The sequence below is a fragment of the Neoarius graeffei genome, chromosome 3 (assembly GCF_027579695.1).
Source record: "Neoarius graeffei isolate fNeoGra1 chromosome 3, fNeoGra1.pri, whole genome shotgun sequence".
Classification (NCBI taxonomy): domain Eukaryota; kingdom Metazoa; phylum Chordata; class Actinopteri; order Siluriformes; family Ariidae; genus Neoarius; species Neoarius graeffei.
The window spans coordinates 41552853-41565292 of NC_083571.1; the positions used below are offsets into that span (position 1 = coordinate 41552853).

The following is a 12440-nucleotide window of genomic DNA, read 5'->3' on the forward strand; positions in this document are numbered from 1 at the left end:
ACTGAGTCCAATCCTTCTGATTTTCAAAACAGAACACCCTCAGGAAGCACCTGATCTCTTGGTTGGCCCATCCTACCTGGCTGTTAGATTGTGGGTAATAACTTAGGCTTACTTATACCCCCAGTTTATCCGTGAATTTGGACCATAGTCTTGAAGTGAACTGAGGGCCCCGGTCACTGACTATGTCCTCTGGAATGTCAAAATAATGGAAACCTCATGAAAAGATGAGTTCCCCATTTCTAGAGTCATAGGCAGGCCAGATAGGGGGAGGAATCTGAGTGATTTGGAAAAATGGTCGATCTCCATGATGATTGTGTGATTTTGAGATTTGGGTAGGTCTGTGATGAAGCCAATAGCCAGGTGGGACCAAGGACACTGGGGCATGGATAGTGGCATCAACTTTCCTATTGGAAGTGCCCAGGGTACTTTGGCCAAGGCAGAAGCAGAGCAAGAGGTGATAATTTGGTTTATGTCTATGCGCATGTTTGGCCACCAGTATTTCACTTTAAGCAGCTAATAGTTTCTGTGGCTGCCAGGGAGTCTTGTGGTTGGGGCAATATGTGCCCATGTGATAAGTCGGCCTCAGAGACGTGGTGGGACATATTTCAGTTCTGAGGGGCAGTTTTCCAGAATATGATAGGGTAGTGCTTGTGCCAGCTCCTTATCTATGTCCCACATGAGCACATTGATAAAACATTGGGGTGGTAAGGTGCTGTTTCCACTCCTCCAGTGCTAATTTGATGGCCAAGAGTTCCCATTTGCCAATGTTGTTGTTCTGTTCAGTAGGTGTGAGGTTTTTTGGAAAGAATGCCACTGGATGGAACTTGGGTTTCTTTCCAAAACATTGTGAAAGTACTGCCCCCACCCTTGACTCAGGGGCATTTACTTCTACAGTGAAGGGTTTCATGGGGTCAGGGGGCTTGAGGATGGGAGCAGAGGTAAAGGCATTCTTGAGTTGGATGAAAGTACGTAAATGAGAATGTCATCAATGTAAGTAATGACATATTGACCAAGCATGCCCCTGAGCACATCACTTATTAAGCACTGGAAAACACTGGGCATGCAAGTTAGCCCATATGGCATCACACATTACTCAAAGTGGCCAGAGGTGGTGCAAAATGCATCTTCCATTTGTCCCCCTCATGGATGCATACCAGATTGTAGGTGCTTCTAAGGTCTAGTTGGATGAATATCCATGCTAAGCATAGTTGTTCCAGGGCAGAAGGGACCAGAGGTAAGGGATATGGATATTTCACGGTGACTTGATTAAGGTCATGGGAGTCAATGCAGAGCCTGAGACCCCTCCTTTCTTTGTTATAAAGAAAAACCCTGCTGATGCGGTTGATGTAGAGGGATGGCTGTACCCTTGTTGTAGCAGCTTCTGTATGTATTCCTCCATTGCTTTTTGCTCAGAGATGGCGAGTGGGTAGATGTGACAGTGCAGAGGCATGGTGCCCAGAGGAAGCCAATGGCACGGTCATACAGCCAGTGCAAAGGGAGCCCACTGGCTTTTCCCTTACTGAAGACCTCTAGGTGTGCATGATAGCATTCTGGAATACATACGAAACTACTGATATTGAGGCAGAAGTGGAGGCTAGGGTGAGCTCATGCAGGTATAGATAGTGTCGTTGGCAAAATGTGGACCACTGAAGAATCTCCTTGTCTTGCCATGAAATCTGGGGGTTGTGGAGCTGTAGCCATGGAAATATCTCAAAATGACTCATTGGTTTCGAGTTTTGGTAATGATGGAGGAGATGGTTTCCCTGTGCAGGGCATTGACTTGAAGTTCAAGTAGCTGAGTGTGTGTAGTGATGAGCCCTTCACCAGTGAGTCTGTCATCAATGGCTTTAATGCTCACAGGCTACAGGAGCTCTTGCATGGGTATCTGGAGGTTCTGGGCAACCTCACTGTCCAAGAAGTTGCCAGCAGCCCCTGACTCAGGGTGGAGAGAACATGGGATGATTCTGACAGACTAACAGTACATTTATTATACCCCTGCTCCAAAAGAGGGGGGGTATACTGGTTAACCTCTGTCCGTCCATCCATATGTCCATATTTCTGTCCGTCTGAAACACCCTTTTTCTCAGCAGCCACAAATCGTAACTACTTGGTACCAAGCTTCAGCTTGGGGTTCTATACTGTGTATACCGTTTCCAGGTCTGTTGCACATCGACTTCCTGTTTACTGACTGAATGTATTTACGAAACACATAGGGTGGATTTTGATGCTATTTCAAGAAGCAAAATGCCATTTCAAAATGACAGTTTACCAGGATGCTATTTGAAATACCTGGGGAGAACACTACTCTTTACTTACTTGTTTCAGGGTTAATTATTTGTTGAAATCAACAGTCATAATAAGTGTCCTATTCCTTCGATTGCTTGCATTCTGATATAAGCAAGAGCGGGGGTATACATAAGTGAGCAGTAGCTCACAGTTGATCTTGTCTTGAATGAGTGGTAGGGAGGAATTTTAGGAGGACTTGCTGAGAGAGCGGTAGTGGTGTTCAGTGTTCCCTCAGTTCCAGCAGTTCTCCTAGGATCTCTGGGCTGAGTGAGTCAGTGGACCAGCAGATGGTTGGCTTCACCACAATAAAAACAGCCCCTCCTTGCACCTCCACTCATGCTTGGAGCATGCCATTCTAGTATTGGAGATCTCCATGGGCATTGGGGTTGCTGTGGCCAGAGCATTCAGTGAGGTGCCTTGCAGTGACTGACTGTTCCGGAGGAGTTTATCCAGTCTGACCAACAGGTCAAAGAGTGAGTTCAGGGTTTGTTATTCATCACAGCCTGCTAGCTTGGTTAAGATGAGAGGATCAAGTTCCTGATGAAATATGGCCTTCAGGGCCGGTTCGTTCCATCCACTTTTCACAGCAAGTGTACGGAACTCCAGTGCGTATTCAGCCACTCTCCCCTTGCTTTATAGTTAGTAGCCTCCCTCCGACTTCCACGCCTTCTGGACAGTGATCAAACACCCATTTAAACAGCTCGATAAAGTGCTAATATGATGTTATTGGCTCACCGCCCTTCTCCCACACAGCAGTAACCCAACTGAACACCTTTCCAATAAGCAGATTAATGAACTGAACAATTTTCTGCTGATCAGTAGTGTCCATTTGTGCTGCAAAGAAGGGTGAACACTGTAGCAAGAAGCCATTACATTCAGCTATCTCCCTGGAAAACTTATCTGGTCATGGAATGAGATTATGTGGGATGTGTTGAGTGCCTGTGACATAGCAGCAGTGAGATGGGAGAGACAGACTTCCATTTCACTCAATCTGCTGGTGTTCTAACAATCATCCTTGTGCCAAAAGAGCAGTTTGCTGATTCTCCTCCACTGCATCCATGATGTAGACGTAGTATTCTGTCAGGTGAGTAGGCAGCAGATGGATATAATGTGAGAGGGAAGCTTTATTCAGCAAACTGGCAACTAAATCCCAATCATGATCCACTTGCAGAGTCAAGATGAAGCAAGGGTCAAGTGTATCAGAGGCAGAACAGAAATCAGAATCAGAGTTATGGGAAATGAGATCAAAGCCAGGAAAAGTCAGGCAGTAAACACTGAGTGATACTTTGCAAGGAGTTGAATGAATGAGAGTCCTTTTGTAGTAAGCAGTGATTAATTGGAAATGTGAAACAGGTGTAGCGCTGATCAAAATTCTGGAGAGGTGGGGTGGTGCAGTGCTTGCTGGGGATTGTAGCCCATGGTGGCCAAGTTTGAAGGATGCCATGAATTCCAGGCTTTGGTGTCTTGTGCGAGTGCAGACATGACAGTCTAGTCAACATTTAATGCAACTATAAATGATCAAAAAGTACAGTGTGGCATTTGTTAAAAAGAAAAAGTTAATTTTTTTTATAATAAATTTTAAAAAATCTTGGAAAAACCTGCAATTGTATCATCAAACTATCACAGTTTCAAATTTTGGGCATCACACTACTTTGTCATGTAGCATGACATGTCATGTGTTTTGTTTTTGTTTTTTTAATTACACAAAAAAGTCTTAGTAGAAAAGAACTCTTACTTGCACATCATCTGAAGTCAGTTCATAGCTTGCTCTTTTAAAAGTGTCAGTAACATTCCACAAGATTTCCACAGAGGAAAGGAGGTCACCGGCATAGAAGTTGCGTCTCTGAGTGAGGTCCAGCAATACTTTAGTTACCTGGGACATGCCATCCCCTGCCAGATTTCTCTGACCCTTGGCAAGGTGCCCTTGGACCTGAGACAGGACAGATGAAGAAATCATTGGGTTTGAGCATGCAATTGTGAGCTTCCATATTACTGGGTTAGCTACAATAACAACCATTTCATATCACAACACCAGGAGAATTGGGACAATATCTGGGAGGAGGACAATCTTATCTGTTATCTTTTAGTTCTCAATCTTCCATTCTAAACAAACTCCTTGTCCTCTCCTATCTGGCTAGGATGAAAATCTGCAATGAGCCATTTGTGGATACATATGAAGAACTCCAATTTATTCCTTCTTTAAGTTCAATGCATTGGTTTGATCAGTCAGTTGCTTGGGTTGAATAGAAACTACCTAACGGCAATAAGGCAACAGGGACCAAACTTCGAACCAAATTTAGTCAGCACATTTCATGAAAAAGCTAGATTATTTCATGCTGTTGTGGGTTTGCAAACCATAATTAAATGAACACACATTTATGCAGCATGCATCTAGGAGACAAAACAACAGTATATTAGGTGGGTAGGAAAACTGAAGACCTGAATGCAATTTAACTGGGTAGGAAAATGTTCTTTTTTCTTTTTCAGTTCCCCACTGTGAGTAGCTGATCTTTCACGACTGAGGCTTTCTACCTACCGACTGTTGTAAGTATCGGTATTCATTTTGGATGCATCGAGCATAGCTGGGCTGTTCCCAATATGCTACCCCACGGTGATCTAGAGAGCAGCGTCGACTTGTGGTGCCTGCAAAAGATGAGAGGAGAGAGACAGAGTAAGGAAAAAAGAAAGGGATAAAGGTATTGTATGGTAGATATAGCTGGAGAATAAAAGAGGCAAATAATATGGGAGAGGCAAGCAATATGGGAGAGCTACAACGCAGTCAGGAAACAGAAAAGGACAGAGATTGATTGAGAGTGAGAGAGGTGATATTCTGTGGATAATCTACTCCAGTGTTTCCATTTTCTCATTTTGAGAACTACCTGGCAGCACACACATCTTTCTATCTAGGCTCCCGTATTCAGCCAATTGTGAAATCACATGCATGACATATGAGAATCACTGCAGAGCTTGTGGACTAATAAAAGGGGTAATGGAAACACATTAATTTTGTGTGGAACATGTGAAATTCTCAAATATCCCAAAAAAAAGGTTTTTATACTTGCATGAAGTAGTTTTTCAGACGAATCAATAAAGCAATATTTAGCAAAATTTAAATAGAAAACACATTTTTCACATTTAACTCACATGACATGAAAAGCAAATGGAAACACAACCTTTCTGAAAAAAAAAAGCTCTCTAAGAGCTATTGTAAGAGGAGAAAACCCAGCTTTAATCACATCATACAGTGGAAACAGAACATTCACAAGGGTGTTTTATCGAAAATTTTTAAAGTATCGCTTCTGTGTTGGGCAAAACTGCAATTTAAACCTGGCTAATGTTAGCACCAATTATTTAATGGTGAATTAGTGCCAAAATTGACAATCTTATTGGGCAGACAACATGACATGACCAAATTATTCACTGGCTACAGGGAGAATTCCATTTGGATTATTACTTTTCTTCTTTTAAAGCAATAATTTGCTTTATTCTCATTTTTCCAAGGTTTCCCATTTTGCTATTTTTTATCATTTACACTTAGCAATGCTTTCTTTTTTTTTGTTTCTTCCCACCAGTTTGCACCACAATCATAAAGGGCATGCAACCCAAATTTGGACCCACCAGTTGAGAAACACTGCTTTATAAAATGTCCCCATTCTATTGAACCATGAGGGAAACCTATAGTAGGACTTATAATGCAGGGCTGCCTTTTCAAACAGGTTCCAGGTGGAAACTATTGATAAACAATTAATCACCCAAAGGGTACTTGAAGAATACATTTTAATAAAGAGTATAAGTTTATTATAAGTCAGAGAAGCAATTATCCCGATACACTTTCAGAATTTTTTTTCTATATTAGCACCCTAAAGCAGGGTAATTGAATAGATTTGACTTGACACATGCAAGATGTAAATGGGGTCTCTGTCTTTACATATTTATTCAAGGAAGCTGCTCTATATGATTTACACAAAGAAGGAATACACCCTAGTGGTTAGCACTGTTCCCTCACACCAAGAAGGTCCTGGGTTCGAGCCCAGCAGCCAACGAGGGCCTTTCTGTGTGGAGTTTGCATGTTCTCCCTGTGTCTGCACAGGTCTCCTCCGGGTGCTCCGTTTTCCCCCACAGTCCAAAGACATGCAGGTTAGGCTAATTGGTGGCTCTAAATTGACCATAGATGTGAATGCGAGTGTGAATGGTTGTTTGTCTCTATGTGTTAGCCTTGCGATGACCTGGTGATTTGTCCAGGGTGTACCCCACCTCTCACCCATAGTCAGCTGGGATAGGCTCCAGCTTGCCTGTGACCATGTACAGGATAAGTGGCTACAGATAATGGATGGATGGATGGATGGATGGATACACCCTGGAGGGGATGTCAGTCCATTGCAGGGAACCATGCACATACATTCACACCTGGGGCAATTTATTTTTTCCAGTTCACCTCCTAGGATGCTTCTGGGAGGTGAGAGGAAACTGGAGAACCATGAGAACCCCACACAGACACAGGGAGCACATGTGAAACACCAGACAGGCAGTAACCAGGGACCATATAGGTGTGAGGTTGTAGCATTACCTGCTTCACCAGCATGATGCCCTGCAATGCTTTACAAGTGCAGCAAATTGTTTGACTTATAGGTATGTAAATGCCTAACTTTCCATATTGAACCATCTCCCTTTTAGAAAAGCTTCCATGAGGCATTCATACAGATTCTCACCACTCACACACTCATCAATTTTCTTTATGGCTTCTATCCAGTACTTAAGAACCCATGCAGGGACACTGAATGCTAGTGATATGAAAGGGGTACACACACCCAGAGGCCTTCTCCACATGTAGAACTAAATCTACATATTGTGGTGCACTTGTATATTTAAGCTTTAATTATGTTTTTTGGTATTTATTAAAGGGTGTTGTATTATGGGTAATGGGTGCAGTCTTTGGGGATTTTTGTGTTTTTATGTTTTATGGGTATGGAGTTGCCATCATGTTAACATAGGTTAAAAAGTGGGAACCCTGTGGCTGTCAGGTCAGGAGACAAGCCATGAGACAGGCTTTTAAGTAAGAAAAAAAAAAAAACCTCCTCCAGATAAAATGGCTGTATTTTTCTCTTAGCTATCTTAGCCTATGTTTGGTTTCAGTTACCAACCCCACACAACATACTTAAAAGCTTACCACAGAGGTACAAATCCATATACACACAATATCATCTGCCTGCTCTGTAGCAGTCACACCTGGTGATTATCTGTGGTTCCAGTCAGCAGTCCTCACTACAATTCACTTAGGCCTTTCTTTCCTCATCCCTGCATCCATTCTCTAGGACACAGTGGCAATGTGAGTAACATAGGAGCATACAAAGTGGCACAGTGTTGCCAGGAGTGACAATGCAGCCTCATTCTGCTCTCAGATAAACCAAAATGTCCAATGAGAGAAAATGCATGAAAATGTTTTTTTTTTTTTTAAACATCACATTTGCACAAGTATTCAGGCCACTTGGTTTGACACTTGAAACTGAGTATAGGTGCATCGAATTTCCATTCATCATGCTTAAAGCAGATACACAGCCTTTATTTTTAAATAAATTTCTGAGTGGATAGTATCTCCATCCTTGACTCTTGTATGCTGCATAAATGGGAATTTAAAAATATATATTCTTGAGAGTTAAAATCAACTGCAAAGTTGGTATTTGAGCCAGCCAGCCCTGAGTGCGTGACATCACAGCAGTAACTGGTTTTAAGGCTGAGGCCTTTTACAGCTATAGACCAAAGTCATATAAATAAAAAATTATGGTGAAAGTAAGAAATACCATTACAGACTTGCTCAGCTAAGACTGATTTGACTTCATTGATTGTGGGTTGACTCTCATTAAAACAGGACAGATGTTATAACTTATGCAACATACATGTACATGCATCCATTTTCACTGATAAAACGTAAAAGGCTAATTAAATAATCAGATGAACTGAGATAGCCCTGTGATGACCTGGCGACTTGTCCATGGTGTACCCCGCCTTTCGCCCGTAGTCAGCTGGGATAGGCTCCAGCTTGCCTGTGACCCTGTAGAACAGGATAAAGTGGCTAGAGATGATGAGATGAGATGAGATGAACTGAGATAATCACATTTTGAAGCAAATTAAATAATCTTATACCAGTAAATTAAATACAATACAAGTTACATGTATTAATCTAAATGCAGGTAAACGTGTGTCATTTTTGTTGTTTTGTATCCAAATAAGAGTTGGAGCTTACCCATCTGTGTTCTCGCTTCTTGAAGGCCAATCTGACTTTCAGTTGTTCATTCAATTCTCCATTCATTCGCTTCTCCCACATAAGGGCGAGATGACAGCAATATCCAGTGCAGAAATAAGATGGCTGCTCCACTCATTCTCCATTTTCTCCATTACGGAGTACTCCGTCATTACTGCTCGGCTCAGGCAATTACTAAAACCTGGGGCGGAACAGGATGTCACCGGTTTTAGCAACAACCGTGGGGACGCCACTGCCCGAGCGAAATGTCCCGTCCCATTCCATCCCGGGTTTTACCAACAACCCTTGGCTCACTCCGGGAGAACTGGTGCAACTGAACTCACTTTCCTTTAAAAAAATAAAATAAATACTTTCCTTTTCTTGTTTTCTTTAATTGTTGGTACTGCACCCTCTTTCAATACAGGCTTATAGCCAACACTCCAACAGATTAGAGGTCTCATACAAGTCTTCAGTAAAATATGCAGAGCAGAGGAGAGACCACTTTGTAGCTGCCCAATGTGCCCGTGAACTACTCACAAAACGCGTCCAAATCTTTGCAGTTTGAACATTCTTGGGCCATGAATGCAACATAAATCCACCTTCTATCGTGTTGCTGCACCAGCCAGCAACACATCTACGTGGCATGGCAATAAATTAGCTCAAAATGGAGGATTGGAGTTGCAGTCAGCTCTGTGTTTTAGTATAGTGGAAATGGCAATAAAACCGATAGACTTCCTGCTGTGATGTTACAGACGTGAAGGTCATTCACTCAGACCGCTACCTACAGTGGTGCTGGAAAGTTTGTGAACCCTTTAGAATTTTCTATATTTCTGCGTAAATATGACCTAAAACATAATCAGATTTTCACACAAGTCCTAAAAGTAGATAAAGAGAACCAGTTAAACAAATGAGACAAAAATATTATACTTGGATGTTTATTTATTGAGGAAAATGATCCAATATTACATATCTGTGAGTGGCAAAAGTATGTGAACCTTTGCTTTCAGTATCTGGTGTGACTCCCTTGTGCAGCAATAACTGCAACTAAACGTTTCCGGTAACTGTTGATCAGTCCTGCACACTGGCTTGGAGGAATTTTAGCCCGTTCCTCCGTACAGAACAGCTTCAACTCTGGGATGTTGGTGGGTTTCCTCACATGAACTGCTCGCTTCAGGTCCTTCCACAACATTTCGATTGGATTAAGGTCAGGACTTTGACTTGGCCATTCCAAAACATTAACTTTATTCTTCTTTAACCATTTTTGGTAGAATGACTTGTGTGCTTAGGGCCGTTGTCTTGCTGCATGACCCACCTTCTCTTGAGATTCAGTTCATGGACAGATATCCTGACATTTTCCTTTAGAATTCGCTGGTATAATTCAGAATTCATTGTTCCATCAATGATGGCAAACCGTCCTGGCCCAGATGCAGCAAAACAGGCCCAAACCATGATACTACCACCACCATGTTTCACAGATGGGATAAGGGTCTTATTCTGGAATGCAGTGTTTTCCTTTCTCCAAATATAACACTTCTCATTTAAACCAAAAAGTTCTATTTTGGTCTCATCTGTCCACAAAACATTTTTCCAGTAGCCTTCTGGCTTGTCCACGTGATCTTTAGCAAACTGCAGACGAGCAGCAATGTTCTTTTTGGAGAGCAGTGGCTTTCTCCTCGCAACCCTGCCATGCACACAATTGTTGTTCAGTGTTCTCCTGATGGTGGACTCATGAACATTAACATTAGCCAATGTGAGAGAGGCCTTCAGTTGCTTAGAAGTTACCCTGGGGTCCTTTGTGACCTCGCCAACTATTACACACCTTGCTTTTGGAGTGATCTTTGTTGGTCGACCACTCCTGGGGAGGGTAACAATGGTCTTGAATTTCCTCCATTTGTACACAATCTGTCTGACTGTGGATTGGTGGAGTCCAAACTCTTTAGAGATGATTTTGTAACCTTTTCCAGCCTGATGAGCATCAACAACACTTTTTCTGAGGTCCTCAGAAATCTCCTTTGTTCATACCATGATACACTTCCACAAACATGTGTTGTGAAGATGAGACTTTGATAGATCCCTGTTCTTTAAATAAAACAGGGTACCCACTCACACCTGATTGTCATCCCATTGATTGAAAACACCTGACTTTAATTTCACCTTCAAATTAACTGCTAATCCTAGAGGTTCACATACTTTTGCCACTCACAGATATGTAATATTGGATCATTTTCCTCAATAAATAAATGAACAAGTGTAATATTTTTGTCTCATTTGTTTAACTGTGTTCTCTTTATCTACTTTTAGGACTTGTGTGAAAATCTGATGATGTTTTAGGTCATATTTATGCAGAAATATAGAAAATTTTAAAGGGTTCACAAACTTTCAAGCACCACTGTATATGAATCACTTTAATCGTAAAAATTACTACAACGTTGTATATTAGATTTATTGTTAATGCTTAAAACTATTCCTATGCCATTCTTGAGGTCTCATGGCATTTATAAATGAAAGTGAAGCCATGGCTCTGCGTATATGCTTTAAGATGTTTTTACAATAGGATTGTGTCAAGGCACAGACCAGAAGAAAGGTACTACAGCTTTGAGGGTCCAAGTGAATGCAGAAGATTCCTTCATTCCAACATGGAAGAAGTTCAAAACCATAAGATTCTTCTTAGAGCTGCCCACTGAGCCAAACCACCCTTACAGAAAAACCACATGAACTTCACATGTAATTTCTCACATGTGAAATATGTGGAAAATGTGTTTTGCACATGGGAAACATGTTATTTGCACATGGGAAACATGTGGTTTTGGCCCAATCTTATGTGAATCACATGTGGGAATGTTTTACACATGTGGTAACATGTTTTCCACATGTGCTCTACATGGTAACACATCAAGTCAAGTCAAGTCAACTTTATTGTCAAATATGCTATACATGCTCGACATACAGCACAGATGAAATTTCAGTCCTCTCTGACCCACAGTGCAAACAGGCAATGCAATAAATAAAAATAAAAATAGAATAATTGAAAAAACAAACAAACAAACAAACAATATAAACAGTATAAACACTCTAGATAAGAACTAGACATAAACTAAACACTCAAACAAACAATATAAACAGTATAAACATTAGATAAGAACTAGGCAGACGAAACACTCAAACAATATAAACAGTATAAACACTCTAGATAAGAACTAGACATAGACTAAACACACACACATATATATATATATACATACACACACACACACACACACACACACACACACACACACACACAAGTAAATTGGTGCAAATAAAAAAAACAGTCAAGGGCACTTGAGGTATAGCAGGTAAACATGAAATAAGCAGTATAAACAAACTAGCAGCTGTTAAGGTGAGGTAGTGCGGAATAGTGCAAATGAGCGAAGTAAAGTGAGATGTGTGGTCCCTGAGTTCAGTGTGTTAATGAATGATGAGATGTATGTATGTGTGTTTGGGGGGGGGGGGGGGGGGAACTGTGAGGATGACATGTCAGATGCTGAAGGGGGGGCAGGGGGGTGTACGGGCAGAATCTGTGGCAGGGGGCATTGGGGGGAGGAGGGGCAGAACAGGGAGGGATTTGAGCCTCCTGACCGCCTGGTGAAAGAAACTGTTCTTGAGCCTGCTGGTTTTGGCCCGGAGACTCCGCAGTCTCCTCCCCGACGGCAGCAGACTGAAGAGGTTGTGAGATGGGTGGGTGGGGTCACCTGCAATTCTGATGGCTTTGCGGGTGAGGCAGGAGTTATAAATATCCATTAGAGAAGGGAGAGAGACACCAATGATCCTCTCAGCTGCTCTCACGATGCGCTGCAGAGTCTTGCAGCAGGACATGGTGCAGGCGCCGTACCATATGGTGATGCAGCTGGTCAGGATGTTCTCGATGGTGCCTCTG

At 42.0% G+C, this 12440-nt stretch overlaps 1 protein-coding gene across 1 annotated transcript in view; it reads right to left on the bottom strand.

The window, feature by feature from the left end:
* Positions 1–12440, bottom strand: part of adgrb3 (adhesion G protein-coupled receptor B3) — a 722174-nt gene that overhangs the window by 352140 nt on the left and 357594 nt on the right. Inside the window, exons 9-10 of the mRNA XM_060916854.1 lie at positions 4823–4929; positions 4022–4216 (exon numbers count right to left, since the gene is read on the bottom strand). Coding sequence (XP_060772837.1) covers positions 4022–4216; positions 4823–4929 — 302 coding nt within the window. The remainder of the gene's footprint in view (positions 1–4021; positions 4217–4822; positions 4930–12440) is intronic.